Genomic DNA, 19,438 nt, shown 5'->3' with positions numbered 1-19,438 from the left:
AGAGCAGTTGTGATTGGTTGATTGATCAGGAGTGATAGCTGAGCCAGTGCAAACAGCAGGGAGCAACATTTGTCCTTCTTGCACCCATATTTTGCCTTGCACCACCATCCAGAGACGAGAATACAACCGCTGAGCCAAAGCTAACACCACATCATTACTCTGGCTTATTTCCATTCTCACACGTTCGGTTACTCTCACTGAGAAGTCCGGCTCTACATATCTTCCAGAGAGATTCTGTTGGCCTTGGGATCCAGGGAAGATATCGGGAACTGATCTGTCCAACTGTCCTGGGAGTGTTTGATGGGGACAAAGTAGAGGGATTGTTTATCCCTACCTAATGTGTACGACATCTGATATAAGGGTGTTTTAAGCGAGCAGTGTAGTGGGAGCTTTACTCTGTATCTAACGCCACACTGTACCTGTCTTGGGAGTGTTCGATGGAGACAGTGTAGAGGGAGCTTTACTCTGTATCTAACCCAGCGCTGTACCTGTCTTGGGAGTGTTCGATGGGGACAGTGTAGAGGGAGCTTTACTCTGTATCTAACCCAGCGCTGTACCTGTCCTGGGAGTGTTTGATGGGGACAGTGTAGAGGGAGCTTTACTCTGCATCTAACCCCGTGCTGTACCTGTTCAAGGAGTGTTTGATGGGGACAGTGTAGAGGGAGCTTTACTCTGTATCTAACCCAGCGCTGTACCTGTCCTGGGACTGTTTGATGGGGACAGTGTAGAGGGAGCTTTACTCTGCATCTAACCCCGTGCTGTACCTGTTCAAGGAGTGTTTGATGGGGACAGTGTAGAGGGAGATTTACTCTGTTTCTAACCCTGTGCTGTACCTGTCCTGGGACTGTTTGATGGGGACAGTGCAGAGGGAGCTTTACTCTCTATCACATTTCTATTTATGGGATCTTGCTGTGTATAATTTGACTCTTCCCTTTTCTACATTACAACAGTGCCTACACTTCAAACGAATTTCATTGGCTGTAATGCAATGATTTGAATTTGATGTCCTCCAGTTACTGACTCACCGACAAGTGGAAATAATTTTTCCTCATTCACCTGATGGGATTTTGAACTCGGCCCCCACCACTCAAATACCCAATGACCCTTTGTTCTAATAAAAAGAGACCCAGCTTCTCGAATCTCTCTGATAGCTAAAGACTCTCTTCAGTATATTCATGACAGTGAATCTCCTCTGTACCCCCTCCATGGCCTCGACATCCTTCCTGGTGTAAGATCCCCAAAACCTGACCCAACGTTCTATTTGCAGCCTAACCGATGATTTGAACAGGTTTACATGACCTTCGTCCTTTTCACTCTGCAGCCTGAGTTGTAAAATCAAGGGCCACGTGTGCTTCTTAAACTTTATCAACTTGTCCTCCCGCTTTGAATCTCTGAATCACTTGTAGGTTTTAGAGATATTGCCATAACATCACTAAAATACATTGAGGTAAAATGTCTGATCTGATGTGTATTATTGGATAGAGAAGTTTAGTCTGAGTTACAAACTCAAAGAAGCTCTTCACTGCAGACAGGTCACCATGGCAGCTTACCGATTGCACATCCGAGAAAGAAGCGTCTCCCCATCGCGAGTAAGCACTGCGCATGCTTCACCCCCACTCTGGTCCCGCCCATCATTCACTCCAATTGGTTTAGGGGCCAGCCTCTCGCTCTGGTTTCCCCCAGTTCCGCCTCCTTCTTTCTATTGGTGCGGACTTGCCGTCAATCAGCCGGGCATTGTGAGCTGTCATGTGAGAGGTCAGTGTCGGGGGGCGGGGTTTACAAATCCCGAATGTGGCCCCAGAGCCGAATCTGAACCAATGAACATTCTCCACTCTCACCATCCGCCGCTTCCGGCTTCTCTCCGGCACCGACCTCAAGCAAAGAGTGCAGGAGAATCCGAGCATGCGCTATCCACCCGGACAACCCGCGGCAGATAGAGCGGTGTTTGAGGCGCACTGGATTGTGGGTAATCCGGCCGCCATTAGAGACTAAGTTACTTTTTGTCGGGATCTGGGGAAGTGAGGGTGAGTTGACAGAATGTCAGCAGAGGGATTGGAGAACGATTGCAGAATTCCTAGCAGCTACGTATTCTTGTGCAAAAATTGCAATCCTCCCATTCGTCCAATGAGAAACCTAGCTAGAAATATAAAAACGGATAGCAAAAGTTTCTATAGGTATTTAAATAGGTAAAGAGTAGGTAAAGTGAGTGTTGATCCTCTAGAGAGTGAGAATGAGGGATTGATTGTAGATAATATTGTAGATAATTAGAAAATGGCAGATGAAATTAACAAATATATTGCTTACGTCTTCACTATAGAGGATATAAAAACATTCTAGGAACAGCTGTAAATCCGGAGGTTGAGGGGAGAGAGGAACTTGGTGAAATTACAATCACTCGGGAAACAGTACTGAGCAAACTGATGGAGCTGCGGGCTGTCAAGTCTCCGGGTCCAGGTGACTTCATCCTTGGATCTTAAAAGAGATGGCTAATTGAGGTTGTAGGTACGTCGGTGTTAATTTTTCAAAATTCCCTAGATTCTGGCATGGTTCCATCAGACCGGAAAGTAGCAAATATAACCCCTTTATTCAAGCAGGGAGAGAGACAGAAAACAGGCCAGTTAGCTGATGGGGAAGGTGTTAGCATCGATCTTTAAAGAGGTTGTAGCTGAGCACTTAAAAAAGCTCAAGGTAATCGGGAAGAGTCAGCATGGTTTATGAAAGGGAAATAATGTTTAACCAATTTATTAGAGTTCTTTGAAAGAGTAACACGTGCAGTAGTCAGAGGGGTGCCCATAAACGTACTGCATTTGTATTTCCAGAAAGAATTTGATTGATGATAATCACATCAAAGGTTATTGTGAAACATAAAAGCTCATGGTGTAGGGGGTAACATATTAGCCTGGAAAGAAGTTTGGCTGGCTGGCAGAAATCAGCTCTTGTATGCATAAGTGGGTCTTTGCCTGATTGGCAGGATGTGATGAGTGGAGTCCCGCAGGGGTCTGTGCTGGGGCCTCAACTTTTTACAATTTACATCAATGACTTAGATGAGGGGAGCGATAGCATGGTAGCTAAATTTGCAGATGACACAAAGATAGACAGGAAAGTATGTTGTGAAGAAGACAAAAGGAGTTTGCAGATGAATATGGATAGGTTGAGTTAGTGGGCAAAAATATGGCAGATGGAGGACAATCTGGGAAAATGTGAAGTTGTTCACTTTGGCAGGAAGAATTAAAAACAGAGTATTACTTAAATGGAGAACAATTGTAGAATTCCCAGGTCCAGAGGGATCTAGGTGTTCTTGTGCATAAGTCATTAAACATTGGTATGCAGGAACAGCAAATAATCAACAAGGCTAATAGAACATTATCCTTTATTACGAGAGGAATTGAACTTAAAAGTAAGGATATTAAGCTTCATTTTTACAGGGCATTTGTGAGGCCGCATCTCGAATATTGCATGCTGTTTTGGTCTCTTATTTAAGGAAGGATGTAAATTGGAGGTGATTCGGAGGAGGTTTACCAGATTGATACCTGGGATGAACAAGTTGTTTTATGAGGGAAGGTTAGATAGACTGGGCATGTTTCCACTGGAGTTTAGAAGAGTGAGGGGTGACTTGACTGAAGTATATAAGATCCTGAATGGCATTGACAAGGTGGATATGGAAAGGACGATTCCTCTTACGGGTGAGTTCAGAACGAGGGGGAACTATGTTAATATTAGGGTTTGCCATTTTAGGACAGAGATGAGGAAAATTTTTTCACCTCAGAGGGCTGTGTGATTTGGGAACGCTCTGCCTCAGAAGATGATGGAGGCAGAGTCATTGAATGTATTTTAAGGCAGAGATAGATAGATTCTTGTTAGGTAAGGGAATCAAAGATTATCAGGGGAAGATGGGAATGTGGAACTCAAAGCACAAACAGATTAGCCATATTCTTATTGAATGGTGAAGCAGGCTCAAGTAGCCGAATGGCCTCCCCCTGCTCCTAATTATTTTTAAAAATTCGTTCATGGGATGTGGGCATCACTGGCTAGGCCAGCATTTATTTCCCATCCCTATTTGCCTTTGTTCAGTGGGCAGTTAAGAATCAACCACACTGCTGTGGGCCTGGAGTCACATGTAGGCCAGACTGGGCAAAGACAGCAGATTTGCTTCCCTAAAGGACATTACTGAACCAGATGGGTTTTCACAACAATCAGCAATGGTTTCATGATCGTCATCAGACTTTTAATTCCAGGTTTTTATTGAATTCAATTTTCACCATCTGCCATTGTGGGATCTGCCGGGTCCCCAAAGCATTACCCTGGGTCTCTGGAAAACTAGTCAGTGACAATGCCACTACGCCACAGCCTCATGTTTGTATATTCGTAATAAGCCTGTAACAGACCAAAACACAATTGTTCCCCTAGTTTGATATTGTACAGATTTAAAAGAAAGCAGAACACCTGAAGAGACAGAACTATGGCAACTTACATGGGGAACTTGGGTGATCAGCAATTTAGCAGTAACAGGGTCAATGGCAGATTGGTCTAGCACAGAGGGAGGCCATTCATCCCTTTATGAGCATGTGGTGGGTCTCATTGGTAAGATGAGGACTGAGAGGGCATGAGGGGAAATGGGAGAGAAACGGGAGGAAGATGTGGGTTCAGGGCTCAGACAAGAGGACGTTCAGAGCTACTTTCTCTTTAAAAGATAATAATGTCGGGATGCAGCAGGGGCAGCTGATCAGGTTGTCTCAATCTTAGTGACAAAGATGCTCCATGAGCTCCTCACCCATGTTGGAGGTGAGGATGGAGGAGACGGGTGAGGAAGAGTCCTTCAAAAGGAACTAAATTGTGTTGGAAATATTAAAAAGACTTGACACAGTGTGTTTAACACAAAGCTGATTTATTTGACTTTAGTCAACAATATTAACCACAATAACTGGGCTGGAGTTTATTAACATCAGCAGAAACAGCCTCCAATGAACATGTTCAATCTTGGATGTGATTAACAGCAAAATCGCATTACTATAGTTACTTATAAGCTCGTTGGTGTCTCACCAGGTGGGATAAATAAACAGATCCCTTCCCACATTCGGGGAGGTGAATGGCCTCTCCTCACTGTGCCTGGTGTACAATGACATGAGATAAAATCCTAGACACAGTCCTGCAGTGAGAGCACCTGAATGGTCTCTCATCAGTGTGAACATGTAGATGGAACGTCAGATCCCTGGAACTTGAATAGCACTTCCCAAAATCTGGGCATTTAGAAAGCCTTGCACAAAGTGAACTCATGGTTGTGTCTGAAACAGGTTGGTTGACTGAGGACATCTCTTCCCTCACTTGGAGCAGGTGCGCAACCGCTCCACTGTGTGAACTCATTGTTGTGTCTGTGGGTTGGATGACTGAGTGAATCTCTCCCCAGACTCGGTGCAGGTGAACGGACTTTCCTGTGTGTGAATTCGCTGGTGTCTCTGCCGGCTGGATGAATGAGAAAATCCCTTCCCACAGTTGGAGCAGATAAATGACCTCTCCCCAGTGTGAACTCGCCGGTGAGCCAATAAATTGCTTGACTGAGTGAATCCCTTCCCACACTCAGAGCAGGTGAATGGCCTCTCCCCAGTGTGAACTCGCTGGTGTCTCAGGAAGTTGGTTGAACTAATAAATCCCTTTTCACACTCAGTGCAGGTGAATGGCCTCTCCCCAGTGTGAACTCGCTGGTGTGTCAGCAGGTACGGTAACTCAGTGAATCCCTTTCCACACTCAGAGCAGGTGAATGGCTGCTTGCCAGTGTGAACTCGCTGGTGTCAGTGGGTTGGATAACTGAGTGAATCCCTCCACAGCCTCAGGGCGGGTGAATGGACTTTCCTCAGTGTCATCTTCCTGGTGTCTCTGTGGGTTGGGTGACTGAGTGAATCCCTCCCCAGCCTCAGGGCAGGTGAATGGACTTTCCTCAGTGTGCACTTCCTGGTGCCTGAGTGGGTTGGATCCCTGAGTGAATCCTTCCCCAGGCTTGGAGCAGGTGAATGGACTTTCCTCTGTGTCCTCTTCCTGGTGTCTCTGTGGGTTGGGTGACTGAGTAAATCCCTCTCCCGGCTCGGAGCAGGTGAATGGACATTCCTCAGTGTCTTCTTCCTGGTGTTTGTGTGGGTGGGTGACTGACTGAATCCCTCCCCAGACTCGGGGCAGGTGAACGGACTTTCCTCTGTGTGAATTCGCTGGTGTCTCTGCCGGCTGGATGAATGAGAAAATCCCTTCCCACAGTTGGAGCAGATAAATGGCATCTCCCCAGTGTGAACTCGCCAGTGAGTCAATAAATTGCTTGACTGAGTGAATCCTTTCCCACACTCAGAGCAGGTGAATGGCCGCTCACCAGTGTGAACTCGCTGGTGTCTCTGCAGGGCGGATGACTGAGTGAATCTAACACCGCACTCAGAGCAGGTGAATGGTCTCTCTCCAATGTGAACAAGCTGGTGTCTAATCAGGTGGGATGACTGACTGTAGCCCTTCCCACACTCGGAGCAGCTGAATGGCTTCTCCCCAGTGTGAACAAGCTGGTGTCTAATCAGGTGCGATGACTGAGTGAATCCCTTCCCACACTCGGAGCAGGTGAATGGCCTCTCCCCAGTGTGAACTCGCTGGTGTCTCAGGAAGTCGGTTGAACTAATAAATCCCTTTTCACACTCAGTGCAGGTGAATGGCCTCTCCCCAGTGTGAACTCGCTGGTGTCTCAGGAAGTTGGTTGAACTAATAAATCCCTTTTCACACTCAGTGCAGGTGAATGGCCTCTCCCCGGTGTGAACTCGCTGGTGTGTCAGCAGGTTCGGTAACTCAGTGAATCCCTTTCCACACTCAGAGCAGGTGAATGGCTGCTTGCCAGTGTGAACTCGCTGGTGTCTGTGTGGGTTGGATGACTGAGTGAATCCCTCCCCAGCCTCAGGGCAGGTGAATGGACTTTCCTCAGTGTGAATTTGCTGGTGTCTCTGTGGGTTGGGTGACTGAGTGAATCCCTCCACAGGCTCGGAGCAGGTGAATGGACTTTCCTCAGTGTGCACTTCCTGGTGTCTGTGTGGGTTGGATCCCTGAGTGAATCCCTCCCCAGCCTCGGAGCAGGTGAATGGACTTTCCTCAGTGTCATCTTCCTGGTGTCTCTGTCGGTTGGATCCCTGTGTGAATCCTTCCCCAGGCTCGGAGCAAGTGAATGGACTTTCCTCAGTGTCATCTTCCTGGTGTCTCTGTGGGTTGGGTGACTGAGTGAATCCCTCCCCAGACTCGGTGCAGGTGAACGGACTTTCCTCTGTGTGAATTCGCTGGTGTCTCTGCCGGCTGGATGAATGAGAAAATCCCTTCCCACAGTTGGAGCAGATAAATGGCCTCTCCCCAGTGTGAACTCGCCAGTGAGTCAATAAATTGCTTGACTGAGTGAATCCCTTCCCACACTCAGAGCAGGTGAATGGCCGCTCACCAGTGTGAACTCGCTGGTGTCTCTGCAGGGTGGATGACAGAGTGAATCTAACACCGCACTCAGAGCAGGTGAATGGTCTCTCTCCAATGTGAACAAGCTGGTGTCTAATCAGGTGGGATGACTGAGTGTATCCCTTCCCACACTCGGAGCAGCTGAATGGTCTCTCCCCAGTGTGAACAAGGTGGTGTCTAATCAGGTGAGATGACTGTGTGAATCCCTTCCCACACTCGGAGCAGGTGAATGGCCTCTCCCCAGTGTGAACTCGCTGGTGTCTCAGGAAGTCGGTTGAACTAATAAATCCCTTTTCACACTCAGGGCAGGTGAATGGACTTTCCTCAGTGTGCACTTCCTGCTGTCTGTGTGGGTTGGATCCCTGAGTGAATCCCTCCCCAGCCTCGGAGCAGGTGAATGGACTTTCCTCTGTGTCATCTCCCTGGTGTCTCTGTGGGTTGGGTGACTGAGTGAATCCCTCCCCAGACTCGGTGCAGGTGAACGGACTTTCCTCTGTGTGAATTCGCTGGTGTCTCTGCCGGCTGGATGAATGAGAAAATCCCTTCCCACAGTTGAAGCAGATAAATGGCCTCTCCCCCGTGTGAACCAATAAATTGCTTGACTGAGTGAATCTCTTCCCACACTTAGAGCAGGTGAATGGCCGCTCACCAGTGTGAACAAGGTGGTGTCTAATCAGGTGAGATGACTCAGTGAATCCCTTTCCACACTCAGAGCAAGTGAATGGCTGCTTGCCAGTGTGAACTCGCTGGTGTCTCTGTGGGTTGGATGACTGAGTGATTCCCTCCCCAGCCTCAGGGCAGGTGAATGGACTTTCCTCAGTGTCATCTTCCTGGTGTCTCTGTGGGTTGGATCCCTGACTGAGTCCCTCCCCAGGCTCGGAGCAGGTGAATGGACTTGCCTCAGTGTCATCTTCCTGGTGTCCCTGTGGGTTGGATGACTGAGTGAATCCCTCCCTAGACTCGGGGCAGGTGAACGGACTTTCCTCTGTGTGAATTCGCTGGTGTCTCTGCCGGCTGGATGAATGAGAAAATCCCTTCCCACAGTTGGAGCAGATAAATGGCCTCTCCCCAGTGTGAACTCGCTGGTGAGTCAATAAATTGCTTGACTGAGTGAATCCCTTCCCACACTCAGAGCAGGTGAATGGCCGCTCGCCAGTGTGAACTCGCTGGTGTCTCTGCAGGGCGGATGACAGAGTGAATCTAACACCGCACTCAGAGCAGGTGAATGGTCTCTCTCCAATGTGAACAAGCTGGTGTCTAATCAGGTGGGATGACTGAGTGTATCCCTTCCCACACTCGGAGCAGCTGAATGGCCTCTCCCCAGTGTGAACAAGGTGGTGTCTAATCAGGTGAGATGACTGAGTGAATCCCTTCCCACACTCGGAGCAGGTGAATGGCCTCTCCCCAGTGTGAACTCGCTGGTGTCTCAGGAAGTCGGTTGAACTAATAAATCCCTTTTCACACTCAGGGCAGGTGAATGGACTTTCCTCAGTGTGAATTTGCTGGTGTCTCTGTGGGTTGGGTGACTGCGTGAATCCCTCCCCAGGCTCGGAGCAGGTGAATTGACTTTCTTCAGTGTCATCTTCCTGGTGTCTGTGTGGGTTGGATCCCTGAGTGAATCCTTCCCCAGGCTCAGAGCAGGTGAATGGACTTTCCTCAGTGTCATCTTCCTGGTGTCTGTGTGGGCTGGATCCCTGAGTGAATCCCTCCCCAGCCTCAGGGCAGGTGAATGGACTTTCCTCAGTGTGAATTTGCTGGTGTCTCTGTGGGTTGGATGACTGAGTGAATCCCTCCCCAGCCTCAGGGCAGGTGAACAGACCTTTCTCAGTGTGCACTCGCCAGTGTCTCTGCCGGCTGGATGCCTGAGTGAATCCCTTCCCACACTCAAAGCAGCTGAATGGCCTCTCCCCAGTGTGAACCTGTTGGTGATCCAATAAATTGCATAACTGAGTGAATCCCTTCCCACACACAGAACAGGTGAATGGCCTGTCCCCAGTGTGAACTCGCTGGTGTCTCAGCAGAGTGGATGACTGAGTGAATCCAGCCCCACACTCAGAGCAGAGGAATGGTCTCTCGCTAGTGTGAATTCGCTGGTGTCTCAGAAGGTCATTTGATTGAGTAAATACCTTCTCGCTCACTGAGCAGCTGAATGGTTTCTCCCCAGTGTGAACTCGTTGGTGTGTCAGTAGGTTGGTTGAATTAATGAATTCCTTCCCACACAGAGGGCAGGTAAATGGCCTCTCCCCAGTGTGAATTCGCTGGTGTATGAGTAGGGTGGCTGACTGAGAGAATCGCTTCCCACACTCAGAACAGATGAACAGTTTCCCCCTAGTGTGACTGCACTTGTGTTTTGACAGGCCAGACGATCGGCTGAAGCCTCGTCCGCACACAGAACACGTGTACAGTTTCTCCCCACTGTGAATGGTGCTTGTTCCTTCCATGTTTAATCGGGCGACTCCGTCAGATCCTGATGTGATGTTTGGTTTCAGTTTCCCGACTGCAAATCCTCCCCTTCTAATCCTCTGTTAAATTGATTTGAAACAGAAAAAAAGGGAGTGAGAGAGAACCCACAAAAACACAAAGGCAGGTTATGAAATTGAGCTGAATAAATCTGGGAATTTGTGGGGCCGGCACAACGAAAAAGTGACCATGAAAACTGCTGGATTGTTATTGTCTTCAGTCCCTGCTACAATGGCACATAATTTAAACCAATACTTAGCATCGGTATTCACAGTGGAGGACACTATAAACACCTCAAAGATATCAGATAAGCAAGGAGCTAATGGGAGGAATTAACTGCCCCTATAACGAGGGACAAAGCTTCTGACAAACTAATGGGACTAAAGGCAGACAGGTCACCAGGGCCTGATGACCTGCATCCAAGGGTTTTGAAGGCAGTGTCTGCAGAGATAGTGGAGGCATTGGTTGAAATATTCCAGAGCTCACTGGATTCCGGGAGGGTCCCAACAGATTGTAAAACCGCTAATGTGACGCCCCTGTTCAAGGAGGGAGGGAGACAAAAAGCAGGAAACTACAGGCTGGTCAGCCTAACATGTGTCGTTGGGGAAATGTGAGAGTCCATTATAAAGGAAGAAATAGCAGAATGTTTAGAAAAGCTTAATGCAATCAAACAAAGTCAGCATGGTTTTGTGAAAGGGAAATTATGTTTGACAAAATTGCTAGAGTTCTTTGAGGATAACAAGCAGAGTTGATAAAGGGGAACTGGTAAATGTACTGCATTTGGATTTCCAGAAAGCATTCGATAAGGTGCCACATAAAAGGTTATTGCACAAGATAGGAGTTCACTGTATTGAGGGTAACGTGTTAGCATGGATTCAGGAATGGTTAACACACAGAAGACAGAGAGTCGGGATTAATGGCCGTTTTTCAGATTGGAAAGATGTAACGAGTGGAGTGCCACAAGGATCAGTCCGAGGGGCTCAATTATTTGCTATCTATATTGATGACTTGGAGGAGAGGCGGTGGGGGCAGAGTGTAATACATCCAAATTTGCTGATGATACAAAAATAGGTGAGAGGGCATGTTGTGATGAGGACATAAGGAATCTGCAAGGTGATGTTGATAGGTTGAATGAGTGGGCAAAAACTTGGCAGATGGAGTTTAATGTAGGAAAGTGTGAGGCCGTGCACTTGGGTAGGAAGAATCGAAAAACAGATTATTATTTGAATGGAGAGAAACTCCAAAAAAGTCCAGCACAGAGGGATCTGGGTGTTCTTGTGCATGAAAAACAAAAAGTTAGCATGCAGGTGCAGCAAATGGAATTTTGGCCTGTATTGCTTGGGGGTTGGAGTTTAGAAATAGGGAAGTCTTGTTACAACTGTACAGGGTGTTGGTGAGGCCTCACCTGGAGTACTGTGTACAGTTTGGTCCTCGTATTTAAGAAAGGATACACTGACATTAGAGGCAGTTCAAAAAAGATTCACCATGCCGATTCCTGGGATGAAGGGGTTGACTTATCAAGAACGGCTAAACAGGTGAAGCTTTTATTCATTAGAGTTTAGAAGAATGAGGGGTGATCTTATTGAAACATACAAGATTCTGAGGGGGCTTGACAGGTTAATGCAGAGAAGATGTTTCCACTAGTGGGGGAATCTCAAAAAAGGGGGCATAGTTACAGAATAGGGGGGACACCCATTCAAAACTGAGATGCGAAGGAATTTCTTCTCTCTGAGGGTAGTAAATGTCTGGAATTCTCTCTCCCAGAGAGTTGTGGAGGCTAGATCACTGAAAGTATTTAAAGAGGCGGTTGATAGACCTTTGAAACATTGGGGAGTTGAGGTCTATGCGGAGCTGGCATTTAAGAGGAGTTGAGGCCTGGGGCAGGTCAGCCATGAATAGCAGGGCAGAATTGAGGGACTGAATGGCCTACTCCTCCTTCTATTTCTTATGTACTGGAGCCTGCAGCTCGAAAGATATCAGAAGCACCGGAGTCAGAGAAAAATCTCCCAGTTGAGAAAATACCCTGGGAGTGAGGTGATGTCACCGTTAAATTGTTGATGTGTGACGAAGTCACAGACACGGACACAGAACATCTGGGTCTGTACAAGCCAGTGATCATCACATCTTATGAAGGATGTGAGGGACCTTGAGAGGGGGCAAAGGAGATTTACCAGAATGGTTTGAGGGATGAGGGAGTTTAGTTATAAGGTTAGTTTGGAGAAACTGGGGTTGTTCGCCTTGGAGTAAAGAAGATTGAGGGGAGATTTGATGGAGGTGTAAAAATTTATGGTAGGTTGAGTTAAGTTAGATAATGACGATCAGCTGATCATAATAGGATTACAGACAAAGAATTACAGGGGGATGAGGGGAAAAAAATTACACAGCGAGTGGTAATGATCGGGAACTCAGTGCTTACACTCAGAGGCCGATCACATCCAGCTCCAGAGGAATCGAGGAACTCTGTCAGACCTTGATGTGATGTTTAGTTTGAGCTCCCCACCTGCAAATCCTTCCCATTTAACATTCTGTAAAAAGATTATGAAAAAATCCATTACTGTCAGTCCAGGATAAAAATTGAGAAGAGTCTGTTGTGTGTAAATCCTCCCCTTCTGAGCCCCTGTAAAAGGAATTTCCAAAATCCATCCCTGTCAGTCCAGGATAAAAATTCACAACATTCTCTCCTCCTGCTACCTGGACCAGGATGACCGCGCATGCGCATTGCTGCAAACCCGTTGACACAGGCCGAGCAGTTGGAGAGACCCAGCCATTGCCGGTCTTTTCGCTGAAAACGTGGGGCCTGTAGTTTCTGATTAAGGGTCTGCGGCCTGCACTAAGTGTTTATGAAGCCTCCCTGACCACTCTGCTGGCTCCATCCCTCTCGCCCACCCATTAACTCTGTTATTCTGCTCCAGTCGCCATTTTCTTACCCACACTCCGCGGCTCCGGTCACAGGACAGCAGTGCGCATGCGCGGGCAGGAGACCGCAATGCGCAGGTGCCAATCATATCCCGCACGGCGCATGCACAGCACCCTGGGGCTCTGGATAGGGCACATTCTGTCCCGCTCTGAATGCTGGGTGACAGATCCGCCATTGGAAGCCGATATTGTGGCATCTAATTTTTTTTAATGAACCGATGATGGCTGAAGATTTTGGGCCAAGATATAACATTATTAAATCAATTGATACAACAAATATCACGGGCTTCCACCATACTTCTCTCCTGGGTGTAATTAGCAACAGAACAAACCCCTACAGTTAGATGTCAATTCACTGGATTCTTACCAGGTGAGGTGAAGAGTGATTTTTCCTTCCATACACTCAACATTTAAACTCCATCTTGTCAGTAAGAATGTACCTATTGCGGATTAAATCCTTTGAACTTTTAAAGCTGGATTTTTAGCAGGTGGCCAAACTGAGTGAATGCCTTCACACACATGAAGTACCTGAATTTCCTCCATCAGAAGTGACTGCTCTGTGTCAACTAATCAGATGATCAAATGAATCCATTTTCGCATTCAGCTGGTGAATGATGTTTTCACAGTGTGACTTTACCCAGGAGTGCCCAGCTCAGACCTGGAACTCAAATCCTTCTGGGAATGAGTTCTACATTCTCATCCAAGGAAAAGGGAAAAGCGATGCTGTAAATCTGAAATAAAAGCAGAACATTTTGGAATTCGAAACTGGTCTGGTAGTGTCTGTGGAGAGAGACATATTTTTCATTTCAGGTCTGTGACTTTTCAGCAGAACTGTACTGAGTCAGTGCACAGACCTGAAAACATAACCCTGGCTCTCAATCCACAGAAATTCCCAGATATGCTGAGTACTTCCATCATTTTCTGCTTTTATCTCTGCTTCAATACGTTGCATCTAAATTGGACATTGGATTTATTGGTGACTAACCGTTATTTATTATTGTCTATCTGCAAGTTGAGACATCTTCCAAATCCTTTTCTAATATTAAAGGCTTCAATCAGTTCATCCCTCACCCTATTTTCGAGAGAAAACCTGTTTAATCAGTTCAATCGTTGTTGAATGTTATAAGTTTTCAGTTCTGGCATCACTCCTGTAAATCTTTCTTGCACCTTCTCCAGTGCATCTCGAAGCTTCTAATAATGTGGAGATGGAGCGAATCGAGTGTCAAACTCATCATTGCCCCTGAATGTTTCCACATTGGAAGGATCAGTACTGCAGTGGGAGAGAGGAACATGGTTCCAAGCTGTTATTCATCAAACTCTATTTCAGCCATTTTCCAATCAGCAGGATTTAAAATGAAATAAACACATCCAGTGAAAAGATTTAGAAAGTGGGTGTTACTCTTATTTGTGACTCGTTCACTGGGGTATCTGGTAAATGCCACTCGGTGGTTTAGTGACCGGGATATAATCTACCCGCATTTTCCTGAGTCTGTGCTCGGCATACTGGGAGGTTTGGCCCAGTTTGGTGTATTTTGCGTCCCACGGATGGACAGTAACCCGCTGATTGAAGCTGTAGTCGCCGCTTTCTGCTGGCAGCGGATGAATGGAGAGAGCGGGGCTGGAATATTGTTGCTTTTTCCTGCCTCACTCACTGTGTAGCTGAGGAAGCTTGAATAACTGATTGGGGGTTCTTCGAATCCAAAAACTTCTCAGATTTCAAATGGGCTCGATGTAGGTAAATGGTAGGTCCAAATGTTTTTTCCATTATATTTCAGATTAAGATTCGTAAAAATGGCATTTTTGTGGGAACTCGCTGGATAACTGCAGAGCTGGCAACGTTTGTGGGATATTTTCTCGCAGCCAATGTACCCAGTGACAATCCGGAATTATGTGATAATGAATGCTGATGGGGAGAAAATGGCGACAATTTCCAGGCTTGGGCTGACATGTGGCAAGTAATATTCGCACCACACAAGTAGCAAGCAATGACCGTCTCCAACATGAGAGAATCTAACCATCTACCCTTGATGTTCAATGGCATTACCATCTCTGAATCCCCCACTATCAACATCCTGGGGGTTACCATTGACCAGAAATTGAACTGGACTAGCCATATAAATATTGTGGCTTCAACAGCAAAACAGAGGCTAGGAATCCTGTGACGAGTAACTCACTTCCTGACTCCCCAAAGCCTGTCCACCAGCTACAAGGCACAAGTCAGGATTGTGATGCAATACTCTCCACTTGCCTTGATGAGTGCAGCTCCCGCAACGCTCATGAAGATTGACACCGTCCAGGACAAAGCAGCCCGCTTGTTCGGCACCGCATCCACAAACATTCACTCCCTCCACCACCGATGCACAGTACAACAGTGTTTACCATCTACAAGATGCACTTCAGCAATTCACAAGGTTCCTTAGACAGCACCTTCAAAACCCACGACCACTATCATCTGGAAGGGAAAGGGCAGCAGATAGATGGGAACACCACCTCCTGGAAGTTCCCCTCCAAGTCACTCACTATCCTGACTTGGAAATATATCGCCGTTCCTTCACTGGAACTCCCTTCCTAACAGCACTGTTGGTGTCCCGACACCACATGGACTGCAGCGGTTCAAGAAGGCAGCTCACCACCACCCTCTCAAGGGCAACTAGGGATCGGAAATAAATGCTGGCCCAGACAGCGAACCCCACATCCCATGAATGAAAAAAAACAAATGTGGATGGCTTTGAACCACAAACCCTTTCGTTAGCAGCTGACCAGAGATATCACTCTCCATTCTCCTCTGATTCTGGTTCCAAAAGTTTTTGATAGAACAGATAGGGAGAAACTGCTTTCCCTGTCCACAGAAGACTGGGATTTAAGAAAATTAAAGAAAGTCAGACTTCATTTATATAGCACTTTTCCCGAGCAGTGGACGTCTCAAAACGCTTTCCATCCAACGAAAGACTTATTCAAGTGTCGTCTTGTTGTGATGTCGGAAACACGGCAGCCAATCACCACTCAACAAACTGCCACAAACAGAAACGTCACAATGAGAGGATGATGTGTTTTTGTGACGTTGATTGAGGGATGAACATTGACCAGGACACATGGCTATGAGATCCATCACCTCCTCATTTTCTCAGTCGACAGATGCAATCTAATTCCTCTAGCTGTTCAACATGTCCCAGAGGCTGTTATAGGAAAGAGGGAAAGGTTTGCTGCAGCTATACAAAGCCCTGGTTAGATCACACCTGAAGGACTGTGTATAGTTCTCGGAACCATACCTTATGAAGGATCAATATTTGCCTTGAAGTTTTCAGTGGAGCTGCATTGATTAGGTTGGTGGGTTTTGAAAATTGAATGTTGTCCTTCCGCAGCTTGTGGCACTATTTCACCTCACTGTTCACTTCATGTTCATGCCTAACACACTCGATGCTGTTATTGGCTGAAAGAATCTTCTTTGTTTTAACTAAACATGCTATTATTTTGGTAGGTCAGACGGCATAAATTGCAGTGCCCGGGGAAAAGGTCGGATAATGGCACTAACAGGACAGACAGTAGTCCCTCTTTCTCTGCTGTAACCATTCTATGATTTGAAACATATAACATTACACCCTCAGTATTACTGTAATCGTGGACGAGTGGTTAACGTGATGGATTTACGATTTAATGGGGTTTCCCCAGGTCGATTCGAATTCTGCTCACGCCACTTATTTCTGATTTTAGCCGGTCACCTATAGAATTAATTCTTATTCAAATCGAGGAAAACCATCCAAACACAACCGTGCTCCCTTTTTTCCGTTCATTTTTCAGCCTTCAGCAAATCTCCAGTTGGAAATGGAACAAATGGAAATGGAGCCAAGTTGGTGACATCCTTGCTTCCTGAGTGTGTCTCCCCTTAGGCCTCTGTCACTCTCGATGTCTATGTCTGTGTGTTCTCTGTGTGGGTCAATGTGGTTCAATTCACCGAGGGGGTGTGCACATTTTTACCAGTACAAATTTTATTTACATTAGTTGCACAACTTCATGTTAAAATGTTACAGGGAAAATATCAGGGTGAAAGATACAATAGGAGATTGTCTCTTTTTATGCATGGACTGCAACAACAACTTATGTTTGTTAAGTTCCTTTAACCTAATGAAACGTCACAGGGCGTTCCCCAGTAGCATTATATTACAGAAGTGAAACACCGAGCCTCATATTCGGTGAGATGACTAAAAGCTCAGTCAAAGAGGGAGGCTTTAAGAACTGTCTTAAAGGAGGAAAGTGTCTATTTCATGTTCCAGCTCACAGCAATGGTTCTTCTCGTTGGCTGTGTTAATCCTATACAGACACTTTGGTCTGAGAAAGTTCTCTCTGGTGAAAGGGGTCGGGAATGAAAAAAATGCAAAAGAAGCCTCCATGAGCCAAATTTCCTGTCCAGTTAGCAGTGTCCCTGATGGCCGACTGGTTAGGGTTCAGCACTTTCGTTGTTGCACCCCAGGATTGATTCCCTGTCAGGGAATTGAGATTTACTGCTCTTGGGCGAACTGTTAAAACCAATGTTATTGTCTTCCTGGCTGAAAGCAACACAGAACAGCTCTGTCAGAGTCAGGGGAGTGAGAGTTAAAGTTTCACACCGGAGCTGGAAATGTCACACGTGCAACAAGTCACGAATAAATCCAGAGTCGGAGTGAGGGAGTGAAAATAAAAGAGAAGGGCTGTGACAGGTTACAATGCACTGACTATAGAACTGGTGGTGCACGGCAGAATATTTTTCCTATATTACCCATGTCACAAGCAGCTCTTATTTCCTGATTTATCCCATGCCCAACATTACAACAACAGTTCGGTGGCCTATAAACAACTCCCGCCGATGTTTGTTGCCTCTTGTTGTTTCTTAGCTCCACCCCAAACTGATTCTACATCTTGATCCTTCAATCTAAGATCCTCTTTTACTAATGTACTGACCTCACCCCTTATTAACAGCTCTACCCCACCTCCTTTCCGTTATTGCCTATCCTTCCTAAATGGCGAATATCCTTGAATATTCCGATCAACCAATCACACTGCTCTGCCAAAGCAACACACAGGGCCGAATGGCCTCTTTCTTTGCTGTAAATTTCTGTCATTTTGTGTTTCCTAACAGCCTGTTTGCATCTCTATAAGTTATTCTGTCATTTTATAACTCAATCTAGCGAGATGTACATCCTGCCTTCTAGCTGACTCTTTGAATTCAAGACACTCAGCAAATCCAACCAGTTTTCTTGTCATCTCTAGCACTAAACTTGAAACAAGATTAGTTCAACAGCAATTAAATGGTCTAAACCGATAACTGGAGCTCCAAAAAGGCATTGTTATCATGAGCCTGTTGTGTAGTTTCTTTCAGTGCATATACTGAACAATATAAGCTCATCCCAGCTCCCCTTTGCTCACATTGAAATCCAGTGTGAAAATGTGAACAATTTCAAAGCTTAACAATGTGCACAAGAAGGAAAAGAGAGTATGACTGTGGATAATTGATACTGTGCACATTCCTGTGATCAGTATCTGAGACAATCAGGAAAATGAGACCCTGTAAACCTATCCGTTCTCAAAGCCTACTGTCTTACATTCCCTGGCCCTAATTTCCAGGGAAAGCTTGGGTTCATGTAATTACTTTGTCTGCATCAAACAACTGGGAGTTGGACGGCCAGAGGGGGCTGGAGGGGAGGCAGGGACAGAAGCAGAATGAGATGCGACATGAAAGCGTTTAGAATTTGATGGACTCAGTTGATTTCAGTGATAAATTTCTGCTGTGTGTCGCCTTGTCAGTTTCACAGGAGCCTCAGGGATGAGGTTGGTGGGTTTTGGAAATTGAAAGTTGTACATGAGCAGCTTGAACAGCAGGTCGAACAAGTGCCAACTCAAATTGAATTGTAGGGGTTCATGTGCGGTGTTTCACTTTAACAGGAAGGATGAGGAGGCTCGGCATCAATATAAATTGCTGTGGGGTTATGGAATTAGTTAAATTGCTCTTCCAAAAGCCGGCATTGGCACGACGGGCCGAATGTTCTCCTTCTCTACTGTAGGCATCTATGATTATATACCAACAACATTATCCTGCCCATAGGGGTAATCGTCGTGGTCGAGTGGTTTATGTGATGGAGCCCAAATCCAAAGGGGTTTCCCGCTCCTCATTATTCCTGGTTTTAACTCTGGGTCGACAGAGTTAATTATCGGTTACATTGAATCAAATCGATCCAAACACTCGGGAGTTTTCCTATTTCCGCTCATTCACGAAAACATTCAGGAAACTTGCAGCCGGAATGGAACAAAAACGGAGCTAGGTTGGTATCATGCTTGCTTTCTGGGTGTTTGTCTCTCCTTAGAAACAAACCCTTGTCCTCTGTCACTCTCGGTGTGTATTCATCTGTGTGTGATAATGTGGTTCAGTTCCTCATTTTTATCATCCACCCATTATTCTTAGTTTTGCGTTTTCATATTAAAGTGGTACAGAGAAAAACAAAAGCGCTGTTTTAAAAGATGCCAGAGGACATTTCTCTTTGTTTTTTTTTGAGTGGAGACTGTTCAGCTACTAAATGCCCGAATGTTATAAAGGGGAGGATGATTGAATTTTTCATATGACCTTATTAAATAGCTG

The 19,438-nt window shown here is 46.1% G+C and overlaps 2 protein-coding genes and 1 long non-coding RNA gene across 3 annotated transcripts in view; 1 reads left to right on the top strand and 2 right to left on the bottom strand.

The window, feature by feature from the left end:
* Positions 1 to 19,438, bottom strand: part of LOC144697569 (uncharacterized) — a 721,063-nt gene that overhangs the window by 270,031 nt on the left and 431,594 nt on the right. The gene's annotated exons all lie outside the window — the stretch shown is intronic.
* LOC144697492 (uncharacterized) overlaps positions 1 to 19,438 on the top strand; it is a 756,645-nt gene that overhangs the window by 314,012 nt on the left and 423,195 nt on the right. The window lies entirely within an intron of this gene.
* On the bottom strand, positions 5,358 to 9,896 carry LOC144698486 (uncharacterized). Its single transcript, XM_078570427.1, has 6 exons — positions 9,403 to 9,896; positions 8,043 to 8,898; positions 7,371 to 7,970; positions 6,143 to 6,893; positions 5,821 to 6,110; positions 5,358 to 5,564 (listed from the first exon to the last, which is right to left on the bottom strand). The coding sequence occupies exons 1-6, from the start codon at positions 9,894 to 9,896 to the stop codon at positions 5,358 to 5,360; spliced, it is 3,198 nt and encodes a 1,065-aa protein (XP_078426553.1).

The sequence above is a fragment of the Cetorhinus maximus genome, chromosome 23, assembly GCF_964194155.1.
Source record: "Cetorhinus maximus chromosome 23, sCetMax3.hap1.1, whole genome shotgun sequence".
Taxonomy (NCBI): Eukaryota; Metazoa; Chordata; class Chondrichthyes; order Lamniformes; family Cetorhinidae; genus Cetorhinus; species Cetorhinus maximus.
The sequence above is the reverse complement of the archived record's forward strand: the minus strand, read 5'-3'. Positions and strand labels throughout refer to the sequence as shown.